Source organism: Pezoporus wallicus, unplaced genomic scaffold (assembly GCF_028554395.1).
Source record: "Pezoporus wallicus isolate ANWC-B61680 ecotype Strahan unplaced genomic scaffold, APGP_CSIRO_Pwel_v1 contig_13865, whole genome shotgun sequence".
Lineage (NCBI taxonomy): Eukaryota > Metazoa > Chordata > Aves > Psittaciformes > Psittacidae > Pezoporus > Pezoporus wallicus.
The window spans coordinates 376,443-398,566 of NW_026640128.1; the positions used below are offsets into that span (position 1 = coordinate 376,443).

At 49.9% G+C, this 22,124-nt stretch overlaps 2 protein-coding genes across 9 annotated transcripts in view; both read right to left on the reverse strand.

Annotated features, from left to right (window-relative positions):
- The window catches only part of DDX49 (DEAD-box helicase 49), a 139,812-nt gene that overhangs the window by 92,372 nt on the left and 25,316 nt on the right, over nt 1-22,124 (reverse strand). The window lies entirely within an intron of this gene.
- CRTC1 (CREB regulated transcription coactivator 1) overlaps nt 7,693-22,124 on the reverse strand; it is a 39,817-nt gene continuing 25,385 nt past the window's right edge. For 2 of the 8 annotated variants that reach the window (XM_057417441.1, XM_057417443.1), the window contains 9 exons: nt 21,644-21,729; nt 21,219-21,262; nt 20,673-20,893; nt 17,898-18,073; nt 17,064-17,315; nt 14,821-14,922; nt 9,794-9,880; nt 8,791-8,971; nt 7,693-8,064 (listed from right to left, as the gene is read on the reverse strand). In XM_057417441.1, the coding sequence (XP_057273424.1) occupies nt 7,853-8,064; nt 8,791-8,971; nt 9,794-9,880; nt 14,821-14,922; nt 17,064-17,315; nt 17,898-18,073; nt 20,673-20,893; nt 21,219-21,262; nt 21,644-21,729 (1,361 nt within the window). In that variant the 3' untranslated portion in view covers nt 7,693-7,852. The remainder of the gene's footprint in view (nt 8,065-8,790; nt 8,972-9,793; nt 9,881-14,820; nt 14,923-17,063; nt 17,316-17,897; nt 18,074-20,672; nt 20,894-21,218; nt 21,263-21,643; nt 21,730-22,124) is intronic. The other 6 variants (XM_057417442.1, XM_057417445.1, XM_057417444.1 and 3 more) reach the window with 5 other exon arrangements.

Consider the following 22,124-nt stretch of genomic DNA (forward strand, 5'->3'; position numbering starts at 1 on the left):
AACGCATCAACCGAGCTCCACGCACTGCACAAGGCTGGGTTTTAGCTGCCAGGCTGGGAGAGGAGCGGCCGGAGCAGCGCCGTGGGGGTTCCGTAACATCAAACTCACCCTCTGTGAGCACGGACACGTTTAATCCCCACTGCGCCAGGGAATCCTTCACACCGGGGCTCCGGCACCGTCAGGAACATCTACAGGGTCTCATCCCCACCCCCAGACCAAAACCTCAGGATCTCCTCTCCTCTCCCAGTTAAGAGCTCACTGAAGCACCACGTTCGCATCCCTGCGCTGGGTGCTGCGGACCCAACACCCGTCGCTATCTCTGTTCACTCAGTTCTCTTCCGCCTGTGCTGATGCTCATGCCAGGGATATTCAGGGATGCTCGGGATGCAGGGGGTTGGTTCAAGCGAGCCCGGCGCCCCCGTGACGTCTCACCCCATAAATGTTATCATCTAAATTTCATATTCACCTGCTGTGCGAGGCCGGAAGCCCCCCCCAACCCCCCGTTTGTCCTCCCTACATTTAACGTCTTAGAAACCCCAAACCGAGCCAAGCTTAATCCTTCCCTGTCAAACGGGGGCTTGTGCCAAAGCGGGGCCATTCGGGCGCTGCTCCCTCTTCCCAACACCCAGCACAGACTCTGGGGCACTCACATCGCCCTTCGCACACCAGGGTTCAACTCCGCTGCTGCAAGTTTAAGCCTGTAAAACTCCAGCCGGGAGCACAGAAAGCGCCGCTGCTCCCAGTGCAAAAACACAGCCCTGGGGGGGGGTGCACAAACAGGGACCTTCCACCCCTTCTCTTCTGACCCACGGCAGCAAACGGCCGGACTGAGCCACCCCGGAGCAGAGCCCCGGCGCGGAGCTGCCTCCACGGATACCCCTTTGGAGCTCGCTCTGAAGGGACGAGGCTCCAACCATCGCCGTGCCCAGGACCTGCCCTGCACACGCGGGGCTCCCCCAGCCCTCACAAGCACAAACCTCTCCCAGCGCTCCCCTTCCCGTGACTCGCTCACAGCTGAAGCGCGGTGAGAGGGGGAAGCTCCCGCTGCACACGGCAGGGAGGAGCCGCCGGGGGTGAACCCACGCAGGCCTTGGATTCATCTCCCCGTCCCCAGGGGAGCGGCAAACCCGGCTCCGAGCCCCCCCAGCCAGCGAGGGCTCTGCTCTGGGAAAGCCCGGCTGGGCTGGGAGGGCTCCCAGCTCCACCAGTGGGAAAAGCGGGGTCCCAGCGGGCTCCATTCAGGACCGGAGCCATGGGAGCCTCCATGGCCTCCCACTCCCAAGACTTCTCCAGCACAGGCACCAACTCCTGCGGCTCTGCCTCCTCCTCCCTTCATGCAGTGTTCCTACGAGGCTCAAATCCAGCTTCCACTGGAGGAACGTGAATTCCAAGACAAGGGGTGGGGGGGGCTGAGGGCAGCTGCTGCATCCTCAGCTCTGGTTATCCCAATGGATTCACTGAAGGATTCCCCAAAGCCTACAGAAGGTGGGAGGCGAGATCAGGGTGAGATCGGAGCCCCCCCAAGCTCCCGGGGTTCAGACAACATCAAGCAGAAGCAGGATCGAACACTGAGACAGAACCTGTGCAACACCCGCTGGTCCCAGCACGGCCTCGCCTGACCCATCCGGCACGCACCGCAACGAAGACCCGAGCCAACACACACCAAACCCCAGCAGCTTGCAGACCCACAAGAGCCGCGTGCTCATGGAAGCGCCGCTTCAATCAGAGCCAGGGCGCGTCCGTGCACGTTCCCCACGTTAACCTGGACCAAGTCCCTCCTGGGAGGTTTCTGCCTCCAAAGGCAGCCCAGGGTTTCAGGCACAGGTGAAGCAAAGCTCAAGCTCAGCTCCAGCCTAACCCCAAAGCTGCCACTGTTATCAAATGAGGAGGAGGAACCCTTACACCCACTCAAAACGCCGTCCCTTCTGCACACAGAGCTGTCAGGATGATGGGAAAGGGCTGCCTCCTGCTCCCATCGAGCACAGCAATGGCTCAACTTCCTATCTGTACCTCGGAGCCCAAGCAAACGAGACTGGAACCAGCAACAACTTGAACACCAAGACGGCCACGTTAACGTGTGCCTGCAGATCCCAGCTTCCTAAAACCCGGAGAGAGGAAGACAGCAGGAAAACGTGACCCCCAGGGCTCCCACAACTACTGTCATTAGATCATCGCTCCTGCCTGTGCACACCAGCAGCCACCACAGGGACACACTGCAAAGGCAGAAGAAACAAAGGACGTGTCTCTTGCATGTGGGTTCTGTCCCAAACTGCACCACCCTAAAGCTGGACCTAGGAGTGAACTGAAGCACAATCAGCAGAACAAGACCCTCGTGCCCAGCAAACACCAACACCGAGCACCACGAGCCTCCAGCGGGCAGGCGATGTACAGCAGGTACCCAACGCGCCGCGGGTGCTCCATGGCCCTGTCACTACTGAAGGGCAATAGGTAAAGTGGAAAGAACCAAGATAAAGCAAACCAAACGCTGTCCAGGCATTTCCCTGCCTCCCATTCAGTGACAAGGTGAGAGAACCTTGAAGCAAGAGGTCAAGCTGGTTTGGAGGAGACAGCCAGGGTCGGGATGAGCAGGGAAAAGCTGCCACCACAACGGCACCACCACCTCCAGCCTCCCCCTGCCACGCGGACCCTCAGACCACGTTGATGTGCAAAGCGCCTTACCCCCTCCCAGCTCCCAAAACCACCTTCAAAACGGAGCAGTGACGGAGCTGCGGCTGCCCCAGGGATGCAACCCACTGGGGACAAGCGGGAGCGCCAGGCTGGGGCCACGTCCCTGCCTCGCTGGCACCTGCAGAGAGAAGGGGGGCAGGCCCCTGCTCTTGCTCTGCTCTCTTTGCTCTCGTTACCTGTGCTCAGACACAGCGGAAGGCCCGGCGCAGCTCCGGAGCAGCGGCATCTACAGAACACGTCAGACCCACAGAACCACGAACGAGCTTGGGTTTGGATCCTGTGAGAGGAGCCCCGTGGGGCTGGGCCAAGGGACGACCCCCTCCAGGGTCTCCAGAAGAACTGAGGGCACGGAGGGACGGGCGGGGAGGCTCGGACGCAGGTCTCCAGCCTCGCTATGCGGTTACCAGCATCGCCTCGACACCTGAGCCTCAGATCACTCCTCAGCCCTTGCTACGCGGAGCTGCTCCACCACAGAGCTGCCTTTCCTCGCTGCACGCATCCTCTACGCTACGGAGCTGCTTCCCTTGATGCTTCCTACAACGCAGGCAAGCCACTGAAGAAAACAGCCAACGTTATTTTACCCCTTTAGGCCTTTATTTTGATAAAATTGGTCAAGCCCACAGAAGGCGAGATAACACCACAGTCAAAACCACCCCCCGCCCCCCCCTAGCAAAATAAATAACACAAATGAGTACGTAATGTAGTGTTTTGGTTTGCAGTATAGAAATTCCACACAATGATTCCGTTTAAAAAGGTAAAAATGATTTATAATACACAGTTAGAATGTCATGGTGCCCGCATAGAAAACCGACATGCAATCCATGCCTACACTGCGCCGTAGAAAGAAGATGCAACTAAAAATACAAAGAACAGGAACAACTACAAATCGATTCTGTCTTTTTTTTTTCAAGGGCTTTTGTGGGTTTTGTTTTTTACAAAGGACACAGAACGAACGCTACCTGCGCTTTCACATTGCCATCACAGTGACGGGGGGGCCGCTTGGCAGAGGAATAAACGCTGTTGGAATCCCGAAATCCCGATGGGACGGGAGCTTCCCGCTTCCTTCATGCACAGAGGGGGTTCCCAGGGGCAGCGTCGGGCTCAGACCAGGATGGACCTCCAGCCTCAAGAGGTGTTTCTACAGAAATCCAAGCTTATAACAAACAAGCGCAGTCCAGAGCTTGGGTTTGAGGGAAGTTTCAAGGATTCTCTAAGTTTTGGGATGCTGATTTTAGGCAAACTCGGAGGGCAGCTCCTTCTCTAGCTGCAGGTTCACCCACGAGCACTGTTCTGGCTTCACCCCCGGGCCTCAGGCACACTTCTTTTTATTTAAAGAAACAAAAACCAATTCAGTTCAAAATCAGGTCATAAAATGTACAAAGAATGAACAATTCCTTCTTTCTGGAAAGCTTTTCCCCTCTTGAAAAGGAAACCCCCACCTCTGTGTGCAGGGGCTGCAGGGCCGGCGCTCGCTGCCATGCAGGAGCCATAGCGAGCCGGCGCCAAGCGCGGCACAACCGTATGTACAAGGGCAGAGCCCCCTGCAAGCAGCACAAGCTTGGCTTTCCACTTGGGAATCACAGTATTTGATGCACTGAAGGTTTATTCCTGTTATTTCCCCATTGTATTGGCAAATGCAACAGTCTAGCTTGGGAGCTTTGTAATATATATTTCTATCTATAGCTATAAAAACACGTGTTGGGAGGGGGCAGGGTTCACTCAGCAGGTACGTTTGGGCAGTAACCCTTTGAGACACCAGACAGCTTCAACATCACTTAACTCAAAAAGTTATAAATACTACTCCTTTTTATATATATATATCTATTTCTTTTTTGCTAAGTGATCTTTCTGTTTCTGCTCTCCTCTGTCCCGGGACGGGAAGGGGCAGCCGCTCCACACGGCTCCACCTGCACGATGAAAATGGAACCAGAGCTACTGAGTTGTCCAAATCAGATTACTTGTTCCAAAAGCACTTGGATCCGCTCCACGCTTCCGCAGCCACGAGGTGCCACAGCCTCACAGCTCAGGTTTGCTTCCAAACCAGCCTTGTGTGTACACACATTGAAAAAGCCACATTTTAATGGGAGAGGGAGAGAAAACCTCCTCTCCAAGTGCAGCTCCTCCCCGACGCCGTCTGGAACCCGGCTTTCGGGGAGGCAAAACCCAAGAGGTGTTGAAGTAACTGCGCCGGTTCTCAAAGGGTTGCTCCTAGGAGCAGCCTGTGCCTGCTCCGAGGTGGATGGAGCACACTTCCCAGGGCTCAGCCCGTCCCGCTCCCAGCGCCCTCCGCCCCGCGCGGCAGGAACAAAACCTGGATTCCTCTCAACCCGATGGTCCCTAATTTCGACAGTTGCATCCAGACGTGTTAGTTTTTAAATTAAGGCCATTTTAAATGTCTACTTACAAGTCTAATAAACAAGATCTCTTATGTACACGCGTAGTTTACAAACCAATGGGAAGGTAGCGTTTAGCAACAGCTCCCTGTCAAAGTCTCCAGTGAGGAATCTCGCCTCCTACTCGACTGCTTCACTCTGAAGTGCCTCTGGGTTTCAAAATAAAAACACAAACAGATCACGAACGAGAATTTCCATGCAGGAGAGCCATTGGAACGCGAGCGCGACGCGGACTGCGGGAAGCGGATCCAACTCGCGCTGCGCTTTCGGCTGCTCCACAGCCGAGGACTCCGAGTCACCCGTGCCCCAGTTCTCCCGGTCTTTTAGGGGATCCTCCTGTTCAAAGCTACCTTTTTCTTTCTCCTCCTTAAATTAAGAAAGCATGAGCAATCTGAAATAAGCAGACACCAGGAGTTAACATGTACTACCGGGCTTAAATCCTGACATAGCAACCCCAAACGTTTCCAATAGGGATGCAGGAAAACCTTCCAGTCGGGTGGGAGGGAACAGAAGAGACACACGTAAGGAAAGAGCTTGAGAGGAAATAAACCCATCTTTTTTTAGTGCAAATGGTCAACTGATGGCACGGACATGAGCAAACCCGCACCCAGGTTAGACCCCGGCAGCGCCGCTGCTCAGAGCCTTTGCCTGGCGCTCAGGACAGTGTCCCACCCTTTCTGGAAGCACACAGAAACCCAATACAACTCATTAGGAGCAGCCCAGCCCCTCCGCAGACCTTCACCACTGCTCAGTGCCTACAGCGAGGAGACCCCTGCTCGCGGGGAAGGGGACGGGTGGGATTGCTGCAATGAGGGGATGGGTCCTGCTTACAAGAAAGAACGGACACGGCTTTGGGCCAAACAGCAAATCCAGACCCCGAGCGGGTGCGGAACTCCAGCGCCAGGGGGGAACTAAACCCCCAGCTCGTCTGGAGAGGGAAACTCCTCGGGCCCTTCTCTTTGGGGTGTATGTAACCCAGACTGCTGAGAGGGTTGGCCCCCTCCCGTGCAGGAGTGCCGTGCTCTAGCAGGTATCCCCTCACCTCAAGGGCAGGGTGTGAGATGCCACGTGAGCTTCAATTTGTTAGTTAGACTCAAAGCAACACTAATCCCTCACTTCTGTCAAGAGGAGGGCCCTGTGCCTACAGATTCTGGCCCTGCACAGGTCACAGTGTAACCAAGCCAATGCTTGCACAGGCCCCTGGCAATCAGCGTTGAGCCCATTGGAACCCTCATGAGTCTTTAAAGGCGTTTTTCCAATTGGGAACCACACCTGGGACTCGCCATCAATTCACGCCCCCCACCAAGGTGACACCCCTGCTGCAGCGCCCAGGGGTGGGTTGGGGTTGGGGTTTTTACTCTGTCATGACACTGCAGCCCAGAGGATGAACAAGGACTAACAGAAATAATCTGTTATGAGCTCAACAGACTCTCCACCTGCTCGAGGACACAGCGCTGCGGAGCAAGCCAGCTCTTCTCCAGGGTGAGAGAAGGAATAGCCAGGTTCCTGCCACCCTGTTTTGACTATACAACAGGAAAACATCCAGACTCGCCGTAGGCTCCCTTACTTCTGCTCAACATCTGTTTAAAATTCCAGTTAGTTAAAAATACCTATATATATAATATATATAATATATTTCTGGAATAAAAACACAAAAAGATGGACTGTACAAGGATGCTGTAGAGTGCTTCAGTTGGCTGTATGTAGTTTAGCTACTTTCCTAATATCCAAATACTTAAATAAAACAAAACAAAACAAAAAGATCATAAATAATGGTAACAGAATAAGTAATGAATGAGAATAAAAAATAAACCATAAGAAATAGTCGTGATTTGAGCCAGGCATCGCTACAGAAATGCCCTTCCTGTTGCCCAGGAATCTCTCACAAAGTAATGTTAGGAACATGCTCTGCAAGTTAGTCTCCTAGATTCTTTTAGCTGCTTTAAAATGTTCTGATCCTTCCTTCATGCTAATCAAGTAACGAATTATAGTACTTTTGTGTGTGCTCAGAAATGCTCCTTATATATGCATACATATATATAAATATATATATTACATATATATTAAAATCAAAGAAAGCTTTGAAAATAGTGTTGACAGTTGCCTGCTGAGCGGCAAACGGCCGTGGGGCTGCCGGGCTCGGTCCTGCTCGGGGCATGAGGAGAGGAGGAGGGTGACAGCCAGGGACCAACCTGCACCCGCAGGCACCCTGACCACGAGGGGAGAAGCGTTCCACTCAACCAAGCGGGTGGCACAAAGCAGAGCCAAATCCCCCCCTCCCGCAGCTCCCCCGGCCCCTCGCAGAGGGTGGCAGCACGGGATCAGTGTGGGGAGAGGGAGGGGGCACACAGCGGCGCTTCTCCCCCTCCCAACAGCTTGGTACGTTAGGAGGAATCGCTTTACCCCTGGCTCTGAGCCTTCCTCGCCTGCCCCCAACCGCCCCTTTTCTAGTGCAAAGGATAAATGGACAACATAACGCTGGAGCTCCGGTGGGGGAAAAGGAGGGGGGGCTCTGGAGAGGAAACTGCTGATGGAAACTCCTTACTCATTCACAGCAATGAGCGGGTAAGGGGTGAAATACGGCGCGACAGGGAGTAGGGGTCTGCAGCGCTGCAAGCTTAGAACGACAAGCTTTACTCATTGTACATGGTGCACAGGACAGAGCTGCTGCTCTCAGCAGCTCCTGTTCCCACACGACTGACCCGCTGGCCTCTCCAGTTCGGCTGGGCTCCAGGAACAAGCGTCATTCCCACGCTCCTGGTGTCCGCGCTTCACAGCCGGTCCATCCTGAACGTGTCCTCTGTGGCGGGGTCGGTGAGGACCATGTCTGGGTCGTTCAGCATGTGCAGTCCATCCAAGGTTAAAGGGTCAATTTTGAGTTCATCCAGAGGGAACTGGGAATCCGTGTCAAAGCTGACGTCTCCCACTCCTGCCAACGAGCTGGTCAGTTCTTTTGATAAGCTGGGAGGGGATTCTCCTGTCACTGCAGGGAAGAGGAAGAGAAAGGTGTTAGGAGGACTCAGCAAACACACACTGGCCAGGCAGGAGTCATAAAGCAGCTTGCAGTGATTCTGGAGCAATTTATCAAACTTAAGGCTGCGTTTAAGACCAGAAACGGCTCTCCTCACTGCCAGCCAGATGAAGCACAGATTGGTCAGAGCAGCTCAGAACCCCTGTAACTACTTAACACAAAGCCAAATCCCTGTACATGTATCTGGGGGCCACAACACGGTGTCACTTGAGTCTCTTTCCTCCCCCTGAGGTTTTAAGAGGAATAACCTTAACTGACATGATTCTAATCAGCAAGAGGCTGCAATCTGGGCTGCAGTGCCGTTTTCTCAGTGGGCTGTGCAGAAACTGTTTCCAAACGTCCAACGGTGACCAGATCCGCTCCCATATGTGCCACTGACAAAGCCTCTGCTGGCGCGTGGCCGGAGCAGCACAGGGAGAAGTTTGGCTTTCCCAGCTTCTCCCTCACTGTGGTGGAGGAGCCAGTAAATTCAGAGGCAGGGAATGTCTGCAGGACAACAAGCCCTGATTGCAGGGATCAAACATGAGCCACCTGGCACTCGGGGGATAGCCAGACTGGTAACACAAGGTGAAACAACCTTCGAAGGCACCAACGCCCTTTTGCTTTCTTGGCTTGAAGCAAGAAGAGAAGCACCAGCACTGGGTGGTTTAGATGTCAGTAAGGCTGTGATTTCCTTGCCTGTAAGAATGATGTTGGGGATGTTTCCATGGCTGGAGTAATTGAGCTGCTGCGAGTCCTGCAGGCTGCCGTGGCTGCCGGTGAGCCCCATCATAGCTGCTTGGGAGTAGTTGAGGGTGGAGCAGGGGCTGTACAGGCTGTTGGAACTAATGGCGTTTTCGATCATATTAAACTGTTCAAGCTGAAGACCAAGGCACAATGGAATTATTACTTGTAACCAGCAAGAAATACAACAAAACTACATACAAAGCTCAAGAAAGGGAAGTAACATTGAAAGAGGCAGGCAAACAAATTCATCTTTAGGTTTCCTTCATCAAAATATGGTCTATTGTCACTGAACTTTCCAGAGTAGTTTACTGCCAAATTCAGAGTGCAGGGGAATGAGGAGAGGGTGGATGCAAAACCAAAACTGTTGCTTTTGATATCAGAAGAACAAAAGAAAAGGTAGCTTGAAAATAAAGGAAAAAACCCAGAATTCATGCTCCTAACTCAGGTATCTGCCCATCAAGTGCTGCCTCTCAGAGGCCAACTTGTTTCTTCCTGCTAATAGATTTCAGAGTTGAATGAATCAAGGCACTGGTCAACCAAATGACTGGAGGCATCAGGCTGTGTGCCCGGTTTTGGCACCAGGCACGAGCTGTTTGCCAAATTCAGGAGTAAATATTGTTACTGCCTACAAGTGCATCCTTCCCAAATGCAACCATGGCCAAAAACGTGGCTTTTTTTTCAGGTTTATTTTCATTATGTTTAATCCAGTAAACCCGGCAGAACACCCTTAAAAAACACCTGCTATGATGGTGAAGAGGGACAAGGGGGAGGAAAGAGTGTGGGGAGGAAAAGAACGCAATAGAAGGAAAGAAATCCCTGAGTATTGCAAACTAAAAGGAAGGGAAGTAAAACTCTATGGCCAAAATGGGATCTCACAGAAAAGAAGTTGATCTATATTTATTTTAAGCTGAAAGTGGCCGAAATATAGCTGAAAAGCCGAGATGAATTTGCTCACCTGGTGGGATAGGGCATTAGCCTGCCTAGCTGTCATCTGCTGATCATAATAGGAGTCACCAAATACACTCCCCAGAATGGAAGAATGCTGAAAACAAAACAGAGTCTTTATGGTGCAAAACTCTCACAAACAGGCGTCCCCATGGAGTGGCTCGAGCCGTCCGACCGGTTCTGCTCCAAGTCAGTCAGCAGCACCCTGTGTTGGTGTAACCACCACTGCCCAGCAGCCCTGCAACAGTCAGAGGTGCCCTCTGACAGGCAAACCCTTCCGTGTCACACTTGGTAAAGCACAAAGATACAGTCAAGGAAACCAAACAAACTTCCTCACGGAGGACACAGAACACAGAGAACTTCGGGTTTATGGAAACAGACGAGTGCGCCAACACGAGGAATTAAAAACATCACTCCAACATCAGCTTTTGTGGGAATCCCTGGCTTTCTGGGTGCAAGACAAACCCCCACACAGAATTCAAGTGCATGTTGGAACACAGTGTGAAGCCAAGCTGCTCCCCAACTCGCTGCCTCTTCAGCAGCCTCATGCTCACAGCTTCACCAAGGAGACAATGCACCAAACCTGACCAGTCACTTTAAAGTCTCTGCACCCCAGCTGCAGTCAGAGGAGCGAAGGAGAAAGCCCAGTGAAGGATGTTGTCAGCAGAGGGAAGGAAGGGATCTTGGGAGGAATTCCTCAGCATTGCTAATTTGACTGTCCCCTCTAGCACTATGAGCATCTATCAGCTATTCCATCTATCAGTTATTCTCCACCACAGAATCCCAGCCTGGTTTGGGCTGGAAGGGACTTTAAAGCTCATCCAATCCCAATCCCTGCCACGGGCAGGGACCCCTTCCACTAGAGCAGCTTGCTCCAAGCCCCTGTGTCCAACCTGGCCTTGAACACTGCCAGGGATGGGGCAGCCACAGCTTCTCTGGGCACCCTGTGCCAGCGCCTCAGCACCCTCACAGGGAAGAGCTTCTGCCTTAGATCTATCCTGGACTTCCCCTGTTTCAGTTTAAACCCATCACCCTTGTCCTATCACTACAGTCCCTGATGAAGGTCCCTCTCCAGCATCCTTGTAGGCCCCAATCACAAAGAGAGCCCTTCTTACTTAGAACTTACTGACAAAGAGCACCTGTATCAGGTGGTGTCTGAAAGACCATTTTCATGGAGAGCTTGTATCTATCTTGAAAAAATAAAATCAACCCCTTGCACAGCATCTTCCAGCTGCTTTATCTACATGGGAAGAGAAAGGCTCCAAACTTTCTCCTTAAAAACCTAAGCAGCCTAGGAAATTAAGCAAAAGCCTAGGAAATATAAGAACAGCCAGACCAGCCACCACAGTTAAAGCTGAACGCAGCCAAAGCTACCCAAAACCCCACTGGACAATGCCCACAACAGTGGACATGTAAATCTGAGCCAACATCCCACCTGAAACCTCCTCCCTCCTCCATCAGCAACGTGTCTCAGTGCAGCAGATTTGCAGGTTGCATGCAAGGAAAAAGATGGAATAAACCCCCCGAGTCGTTCACAACCTTGTTGTGACTCTCAGGAAAGGAGCAACAATACCTTCTTTCAAAGCAAACCAACCCACCAGAAGAGGAGAAACAGGAGCCTCACAGACATCCATGGTGCTGCGATTCCTGGTTAGCCATTGGCAAAGCCAGCAACAGCAGCAGACAACTGCCTCCAAGTCTCCATCAGAGCTCATTGGCAGCTTCTCAGTAAGAAATGGTTTAACTACATGAAGCCAGCTCATCCTTAAGACTGGTTAAAGCCAAGAATAGGGTTTTATGGACAAAAATAAGCTTTTGATTGCCTTTCCTGTGCATTTGTGATCTGTCACAGCTGTGAGCACAGAACGACTACAGTGTCTTTGCAGCTTTACACCCCACCCCATGCCCTCCTTAGAAGCAGGTAAAAATGGTTCTAACTGGGGCCAGTCTTCCCGTTTAGCACCTGGGCCTCAAAGCTGTGGTAGCTGCTCTATCCCTTGTGTGAGACAAGGCTACCAGGAAGCTACAAACATCACAAGCAAGAGCCACATTGGACCTCATGAGAGAAAATGCAAAGCACTACTTACATTAACAAAACAAAGAACCACACTGAGCCACAGAGTGCTTTGTGTTGGAAAGAACCTTAAAGCTCCTCCAGCTCCAAGCCCCTGCCACGGGCAGGGACCCCTTCCCCTCAAGCAGCTTGCTCCAAGCCCCTGTGTCCAAGCTGGCCTTGAGCACTGCCAGGGATGGGGCAGCCACAGCTTCCTCGCTGTTCAAATTTGACATCTGCTACAAGCGCTCCTGCCTTCCAAGGAAAATGGAGTCAGAGCCTGGGGCAACCTCAAGATGAGGATGAACCAAGCTGAACTCTATCATGGGAAAACCACCCCTGTCTCATGTGGCAGATGTGGCTCCAGAGCTGTGTCTTGCTTTATAACGAATTCCTAGTCAATGTGTACTTTGGGATGTCACGTACTCAACGTGAACCAAAGCCAGTTTGGACCAGCACTAGAAACACAATTCTGGTCAAGAGCAACAAAGAGCATCAAGGGGTTTTATTTCTCCCTGCACCCCACTGAGCACCATTTCCAAACCAGAAAGTCCAAAAAATAATAAACAGGAGACCAAAATCTCTTTGTGCAAGTCCACGTTAGCAACTCCTACCAAAACACTCAAGCTCTGGTTCACTCCCCAGCTCTGAAGTACACCGGGTATTACATCTGCAAGCACTAAACCTCCCAGAGGAAATCAACTGGAAATGTCATTACTTCAACACTTCGGAGTCCCGGAATAATTTATCGACAACCCTGTGAAAAACATCTTGCTACCACCAGCTCCTCCAGACACGCTGGGTGAGGTCTGTTTTGTCAACAGTACATCTTCTTGGGTTAATGATGTGGTGACTGCAAGGGAAAGAAACAAACCCCAAATCGCAAACCCCCTATTAATCTAAAAATACATACCATAATATCCAGTATGCAGCCATCCTACTAAACAAAGCAGATTCCAGCTAATTGGAACAGTCTGCTAGGTGTTAGAGAGGAACAACATAGCAAGAAACGAGGCATTGTCAATGGAAAGCCATGCAAACACAGAGCTGGGAGCTACAAGCAGAGCTTTTCAATCCATGTTTGAACAGGGAGCCCCTGGAGAATACACACACATGGGGGACACAAGCCAATCCATCTGGAGATGTGGAAAAACGGGAAATTCACTTGTGGTGAATGAACCAGAGGCGAGAAGAAAACCAAACCACAGGTTGCTGTTTTCAGAGCGTGTCACTCATGTCACTGACAGGCTCAGAATGGTTTCACCTAGAGTTAATCCAGGCAGAGAAGCGAGTGGGGATGCCCACCTGGTCACAACCTCCTTCAACCCACTCTCATCAGCCAGGACCACGCTGTTCCACAGTGGTCGGAACCGCTCTCCCTTTCCTCTACAGATCACCCTACAGCTGAGGGATGCTGCTGTCTGGGAGCTGCCCCCACCACCTCAACCAACCCAAACTGTTCTCCAGAACTGTTTTTTCAGTTCCCCCATTGCTTCTCTCCAAGCTTCATTTTTGCAACAACCACCAGAGGCAGCTCTTGGGTCACTGATGGAGGCATCGCTTTTAATTCAGCAAACATGAAGGATTGTGTGGCTGTTTTGAAAAGGCCAATACTAAAGTAAGTGGTATTGATAAACCCTCTTCCTTTCACTAAGAGCTACCATGCCCTGCTGGAAACACCTCCTAAGCAGGAGCTGACAGGATGAACTAGAGTCACTGTGTGCTCCACTGGGGAGTGCTGGCGGCACTTTGGCCTGGCCAGCGGCAACAAGTCTGTGGACAAAATCAAGAGCATTTTATTGAGAAGCCAAGGGGGGGGAAGAAAATCAACACAAAAATCAACAGCGGGGGCACTGCCTGAGAACCTGCAGCAGGAGTGGCAACAGCTCTGCTCTACGGGACAGCCTCGAGGAGTGAGTTTGCTTGTTTCCTCTGGGGCACAGCCAGAACAGCAGAACTCAGAGAAGCAGCAGAAGAGAGAGAAGTTAAGAAGCAATTCAGCAGGGATTAAGAAAATCCAGACTGTCCTGGCACTCGGCTCTGTTGCTGAGCTTACCAGTGACCTGTCTCTGGCTAATGGCAAGGAGAGACAAAGCTTCTGCTTTGGAACCATGAAGGGGCAGCACTTATTTAGACAGGATCCTCCTTGCAGCCTTAAATGTTAAATAATGAAACAGAAAACGCATTTTCAGACTCTGCTGTGATGCTCTGAAAGAACTTCCTCCATCTTCTTTCTACAGGAGGGATCTAGGGAGAAGGCACCCCTATGGAGCTACTGGAGCAGCACCAGCTTATTTCTATGCTGAAATACCCTCACTTCCTCACACTGGGGCACCCCCGAAGACTTGCTCAACTGCCTTGCTGCTGGCAGGTAAAAATTCCCCTTCCACACGCCCCAAGCTGTGACTTGCATATAGGACACATGGATGTAGAAGAATATATACATTCAGAGGGGGAAAAACCAGCCAGCATGCAAAAGAGCGTGTTCAGAACCCATTCCTTGCAAGCCACAACACAGCTGCTAATCTTAAAAGCATTTTCTCCAGTGGTTTCTTTCCGAGTGTATGTTCCCATGTAAAAAAAAAAGGTCCTGATGGAAACACGTGTGGCCACACAGGGGATACTCAGCCACAGGAGTTTCCCTGCTGCAGGAAGCACTTGTATTTCCCTCTCTCCCCCCTTGCCCTGTCCCCCAGCTCTACCTGGTACTGCTGACTGAAGGGCTCTACCTGGAGGCTCTGTCTATGGTACACCCCAGAGAAAGAACCGAGTTAAAGAGTGTTCAAATCGCAGCTTTGATCAGTCAAAAGGCAATTCACCAGCTATTGAAAAACTCTGAACTGAATGAAACTGCAAACAAGATGAGACATTGGTAATGCATGAGGCACACACAGGTACAGTGAGACAACTATGGGTCAGTAATGGAGAGACTCAACTCAAACAAACACAAGAAGCAAGGCCTGTGGAAGCACAGAGTCCCTTACTTGAGGGGAGCTGCCAGGAGAGAAGCCTTGATTGGAGACAGGAGAGGTGGGAGACTGGTTGGCTGGGGATCCAGCATTACTGCGGTACTGCTGGAGTGAAGCCTACAGAACAACACAGAATTAAAGACCATGGGATTGATGGAAGCTGGGAAAATTAACAACTTTTGGCGTAGAGAGCCCGAGGAAGCCGGGAGAAACCATCCTCTGGAGGAGTTCTTGGCTATGTGTGAAGACAGGATTACTGTGAGCGATGCAGAGGCAGGGGATCAGCGTGGCAGGGCCTGGCTGGAGCAGGGAGTGCTGCTGCATGAGCAGAACTGATGGAGTATTTCCTCCCTGGCCTCAGTCATCCTTAATTTTTAAAAAATCCCAATCTGGGCAGCCAATTTAAGGAAATTCAGGGAAAAGAAGCCCTGAAAGCTGGGAATAACTCAAAAATCCCATCATTTATTCTCCAATTCAATCTGCCATAACCACACGTCCCTGACCTGTGCTTAGATCTCGGGAAGCCCTTCTGCTATTCCTCTGCCTGCTCTCAAAGAGCCTCATCAAAATGAAAGTTACATCCATGCAGACTGGAATCCTCAAAGCTGCCTTTTACCCCAGGACACAGAGCAGACACTGTCTGAGAATCTCCACTCCATTCTGCAGCTTTGTATTAGTGACATTTACATTGTTCCCTGTCATTCTGAGAAGACATCTGCAAGGATTTACCTTTTTTGGGGTCATAAAGAACCCAGGTTTGAACAAATTAATCATCTTCATGGCATTTAAATAGGAAGTCGCAGTAATTAAAGAGTAAGTGCAGCTCTTCTCATCATACCTCCTTCAGAAATTAACAGATGATTGAGGAGAACCTGCAATCCAGTAGCTGTAAGCAAAGTACTTTAACCACGAGAACACTGTACTACTGATGCTTCCTGACACCGAATTCTGTGAAGCTCATGAAAATACATCTGACCCTTTCTGTTACGTGTTGCTACTCACACTCTTTAAACAGTGAGTAACCAAACTACAGCAAAAGGAACTTCAAAACCACTCCACAAAAACTGCACTGAAGTTGTCAGCGAGACCATAGCACAGCTCCAACAGCTTTCTGGATAAACTAGCTTCAAAATTCAGCTTATTTACAAATGATTTCAGTTGCTTGGAAAGATAAGCACAGCACCCTAAAAGTTAAGGCCATAAAGAAGTTTAGGATGAGGAAAGCAACACAGAAAGCAAAGAATGAAAATCAGAATCATCTCTAGCTACGTGAGTATTAGAATCAAAGCACTGGGGCACATTCTGAGCAGGCTGGTATCCTTTCCAGTGCTGGATTCGTCCTTCCCTCTTCCCCTTTCAGTCCTGAAAGGGAAGCAGCTTCATTCAAGAACCACTTATCAGCACTCAGCCACAAATGAAATCCCCGATCAAGTGCTATCAATATCAATAGACAATGATTTCTTCCCATCCTCAAGCCAGTTACTGTCACTATGACACTGGCAGGAGGACACAACAGGTCAGACCACTGAGATCCTACCTAGTGGGGTGGAATGAGCAGAGAACAAGCTGTGAAACCCTTCCCTTGCTCCCCAGGTCTCTGCAGTTTGGATCTGCAGATGCTGAAACAGAACATTCCATAATAGACCATGTTAAAACAAGCAAGAAATGTGCCCATAAATCCCCAGGGGGTGTATACACACGCTCCAGTTCTCCTGAGCATCTGAAGGCAGGCACATACTCAGGTTTTGGATAATAATGTATGCTCTAAAATTCCTTAAAAATAGAGTTCTAAACGTAGAAAATAGAGAAAATATCTGGTTCTCTCCAACTCTGGAAAAATGCTTGTTAGCACTTTGCTTTCTTTACTCTTAGCTCTAACTCCTTCAGCCTACTGCACACTGTGGAGCCTACAAGATGCTGGGCGCACATTACGTTTAACACCCTGGAACGTATCAAGGCAGCAGCAGCAGGAAGGTATGAAACCAATCCTGATCTATTTAATCTGCTCTAATCAAACACGGACACCATTTTATGAACACCTGGCCACCTTAAGCACACATTAAACCCGAGTTTTTCTCTGTAAAACATTAAAATGTGGATTCCACCAAACCCATTTTAAGTCTACTTCATTCTCTGCCTCAAAGGACAGTTACAGAAGGGTCTGCCCAGCCAGATCTCTGGCTTTAGGCTGTACACTGTTGGGTTTTCCACATGAAAGCTGTGCTGGATGAAGCGTTCTGGGATGCAGCCAAGCTTACCGAGTTGATGTCTATTCCCATGGATGGCTGGGTCTGGCTACCCGGAGGTGACTGTGGGATGGTAGAAGGTACCGTGACAGAGAGCGGGGGGAGCTGTGCTCCTCGCTGTAAGCCAGAGGTCTGCATTAAAGGAGTGTTCTGAGGCAGGGTACTTGCCACCTGCGTCTGCTGCTGTTGCTGGGAAGTTGTCTGGGTAAAAAATGGATATGGGGGAAGCTGCTGCTCCAGAGACAATGCATCCATAGCCACGGCCTTGAAAAGAAGAACCAAAGTAATTCACGCTGACACATGATTCCCCTTCACTTTCCCGCACATCAACTTTCACTCTAAGAGAAATGCACTAAATCAATCTCACCTTGCATTTAAAAAATGTTACCTAAAGGTTCAGAAACAGTCCAGAACATGTTTCAAAAGACTTCAGATCACCTCCAGTGTACAATAAACAAATTCAACTAGGCTTAAAGCCCAGCTGAACGTCCAGGTCAGAAACTGATAATCCCATCAGTCACAGAGTCACACTCAGGAAATCAGTTTCAAAAGCCATTTGAGCTTCACTCATGAATTAAGAGAAATGTCTATCAAAATCTCACCACTAACTTTGGGACAGTCGCATTAAAGTGTCCCCAGAGATGGTTTCTGCCACAGTTCTCGAAAGCAGAAGTAAAATCTGTCCCCTCTCCAAACCTCCCCCTTTATAAGGCTCTGAATTTATGAACACAGAAGAAAACGACAGAAGAGGGAGGAAGTTCCAGCCTCAGAGCCAGCTTCCCCCTGGGTACAGAAACACAATCAACCTGTGCTTGGAAACATGGAATTCTCCAAGTAAGTTCCTACCTGAGTGATGGGTGACAGAGGGGACAGTGTAGGAGACATCTGCTGCGACTGCGGCCGCCGGGAGTCGGCGCTCAGGGAGAGGGGGCTGACAGCGGCCGGGCGGTGCTGCGGGGCCGGAGCCGGCGGTGACATTCCTGCCAGGAAGGGACAGGAACAGAGCAAGGGTTTATTGACACCTGCGTGGAGGTAATCCCAAAGTGACCAGAAGTGAACGGCCTGAGCAGACACCAGCTTAACGCAAAGCGCTGGATGCACCTCAGCCAATGGGGCTGGAACACATTAGCTCATTGCAATTGATTCTGTCAGGGTGAAGAGCATCAGGATGAGAGGAAGATCCCTGTGGTTTACCCTGGACCCAAACCAGTCACTGTTGTTCAGGTTCATGCACAGACACAGGCTTGAAATGGCAACAGACAGAGCAGCTTCAGTGGTTTACAGAATCCATCGGGATTGCTCTCCCATGCCTCCCGGGCTGCAGGCACTGATCCCAGGAAAAGCACCCTCTGCTCTATTTGTAAGGGCTCCAACTTCAGGAAGAAGGTAACAGATCGCATAACAAGACTAATCAGAGGGCACTTGAGAGATTCTAAAAGCAAACACCTATTTAATGGAAAAAGCAGCAGAAAAACTGGTTACACAGGAAGTACTCCATCCTCAGCACACAGGAAGGCAGGAAATATCCTTCACACCCCAAAGAGCCACGACCTGGCAGGAGGTAGGGATCAACTCAAGTGGTGTAACGTTTAAATTCCAGACCAAAACGTGCAAGTTTTGAAACCTCCCCTCTTTTCTGCCTCACCCTGAAGGAACTGAGACACCTGCAAAGGGATTTCAGGCCAATCTAGTGAGCGAGCTGCTCCTCTGGAGCTGCCAGGAAGCAGCAATTCACAGGAGCCTGTGAGCTCCCAGGCACTTGGCAAACGTTCTGGGCTTCCAGGCAGGCTGCCAGGGAGCCAGGAAGCCCGGGCTGCCAAGGAGCCAGCAGGCAAACTGGCTTGAGCGGCGCGGATCCGGCAGGCTGCCTCCCTGCCATGTTTCCAAACCCAACCTGGCCCCACGGAACATGGCAGTGAACTCACAAGCTCAAAGGCACAAATGTGCTCCCAAAGGTCTTGGTAACCTCACAGGAGTTTGGTTCCCCAACTCCTCCTGGGGCAGGTCTGGGCAATGCACCTAGCTGCTGCAGAAGGTCCCAAAGCCTTTGTGTTCTCTGCTCAAGAGCTAGAAATAAGAGAGGTGAGGAAGGTTTGAAAAAATCAGTTTGAAAAGCCCCCAACACTGACTATGCCAATGATTAAACTATGGGATGGTCTCCAAAGAGGCACAGGAAAATCATCAATGAGTGGAGCTTTTTCATTTGTGATGTCTTTGATAGATGTGGCAATGTTTTCAAGGCAATTATACACTTCCCAGGTCGGGTTTGAACCATTTACTCTGCTAATTATGGGCATGGCAAAACATTCAGCAACCCACCCTGGCCTGACTCCATGCAAGTAGCTTGTTTCTTTTTACACACACTATAGCTCTGCCCGAGCGTCTCTTTTGAGCCCAGAACACTTGGTAAGGGATGCTTAGAGCTGCTGTCTGGCTCCGTACTCAAATGGTTAAACCATCCTCTTGCTTCGTGCTCAAGTGCAACTGCTCAGTCAGAACCTAATGAGAATTATTTCCTCTTCCCAACATATGAGAGGGTTTATAAGTGGGTAAGGGAATCCTGCCTAACACAGGAAATCCACTTGTATTTTTGGATACAACGCCTCATTTCTAATCTAGGAATGATGCAACTGCCACTGACAATAACAATCCACAGCCCTCAAGATCCAGTGCAATCCTTTAAGAAATCACAATCCCCAGCGGAGGGTATTTGCATGTAAAGTCCTGAAACGATCAGGAGATCAGGCTGAACTTGATAGATTTCAGTTCTAACACAGAGGCTCCTCACTGAGAGCTGTGAGAGGTCAAGGGGTGCACTTGGCATTACTTCCCAAAGCCCCCCTGTATTATGCAGCCTGAATATTCAGGGTCTTTTCCAAACTTAAGCAGTCAAGCTTATAAAAACTAGCACACCTTGTGAAGGCTCCACGGTACTCCTGATTGCTCAGAAGAGGAAACTGGAGTCAACTGAAGCCAGCAACGCTCTCTCTCTAAAAGCATCCTCACACAGGGATGAAAACAAAAGGTCTACTCAAGATACTGCCAAAAGATGAAGGCTGCTGGGGTTAAGGGCAGTGAATTACAAGAGAGGCTGCTTTGGGTTCTAGTCTCTCCTCTAAGTCTTATACATAAAATAGACAAAACCCAAACAAAAAAGCAGACTTGGGCACCAAGAACATGAGAAAAATCAAAGACAACTTTTAAGTCACATAATCAAAACGCAGCTTTTGCACTAACCTTAGAGCAGCTCCCAGTGCCTGAAGGGGCCACAAGAAACCTGGAGAGGGGCTTTGGACAATGGATGTAGGGACAAGATAAGGGGAATGGCTTTAACCTGCCCGAGGGGAGACTGAGATGAGCTCTTAGGCAGAAGCTCTTCCCTGCGAGGGTGCTGAGGCGCTGGCACAGGGTGCCCAGAGAAGCTGTGGCTGCCCCATCCCTGGCAGTGTTCAAGGCCAGGTTGGACACAGGGGCTTGGAGCAAGCTGCTCCAGTGGAAGGGGTCCCTGCCTGTGGCAGGGGTTGGAGCTGGAGGAGCTTTAAGGTCCTCTCCAGCCCAAAGCAATCCACGATTCTATGATTACGGACAATGTGCAGAAGTGCCCCAGAGTTCCGCTCTTACCCTGACTGGCCGTGCTGATGCCCAAGTGAGTCAGATTGGCAGCAAGATTTCCGGTGCTATTGGAGCTACTCAGGGCTGGGAATGTGGATTCCTCAGGATCTAACGGTGTTGGGAGAGGGGAAGGGAAATGGATGTTTGTCAGGTCTGGCAGGGAGCCACCTGTGTTATGCGTAGCAGGAATCAGTGTTGTAGTGTTTTCCTGGTCAGCTGATGGAAAGATGCTAAATAAGGGAGAGAGAAAAAGAAAACAGGTCTCTGATTACAAGTCAGCCTGGACAAATCTTGTACAGTCTGTTTTGAAAAAGGAAGGTGGCACACACAAACTGTATATTGCACTATCTGTTGTATTATCTATTGTAGTGCATAGCCAGAGATTTAGGATCCAAGGGGTCACTCATAGAGGTTCTGGCTTGTCTCGCATCTATTGCGTTTGCACCATCTAAGGGCTTTTCAGAAAGCTCAGAAGCAGGAGGACATTCCATACGCAACATCCTTCCTTAGAGATTTCAATGCTCTTTAGAAAAAAAGAAATTGTTCAAAACTTACTTGATTCCTGGAACTTCACATGATTTAGGTCTCGATGACCCAGTCTAAAACAGAAGGAAGACATGTTTAAAGGCAAAGATCCTGCTGGAAATCACTGCTTAGGATATACTCCAATTAGGAAGTTTTATTTAATACATTTCTACACGAGCTCTGTGAAACTCTTGGAGGAGCCTTGTCACCTTTTCTGCTTTACTGGCCCAACAAGGCTCAAATGTAGAGTTTCTCCTGGTATCATCAAACATGTGCACACACACATACATATGAAGTGCCTTTCTGAGCTAATGTTTAGTGATTTATTTCTAAATACAGCATTTAATCTCTAATCTCTGTAAGTACTTCATTTCAGTTGACAATATTTAGAGCATTCATTGAATTAATACAGTCAGAAAACAAAATGGGTACACTTTGGTGTGGGAGATTCCTACCTTTTTAGTGTCCCATCCTTGCTTAGAGAGGGTTTTGTCTGCCTCAGAGGGGGTCTCCTCCATTCCAGGGACAGTCAGTAATAAAACTAAAAAATAAGACCAACAGGGATTCTATCATATTAAGCTTCTCAGTAGGAAATGTTCAGGTTGGAAGTTTTAACCATTTGAGAACTCTGAAGTAAGTTATTAGCACTGAATGTGAAAGAGTGGCACTGCTGGGAGACCAGAACTGAAAATATGAACACCAGAAGAGACTAAAGTTGTATTTAACCAGCAAGGAGACATCACAGGCTTCAAAATACAACAAAGCAAATCACACTTCAAAAATGTTGGCCTCCAATTTAGTCTCTAAATGGAAGAGTGCGTCTCGGGACCTAGTTTTTCCTGTCTTTTGCATTTTGCCAAGTGATGTACACCTGATGTTTAATGGGTGGCCAACAGGACAAATTCCAATGGGGAAAAATCTGGACCATCTTCCCTA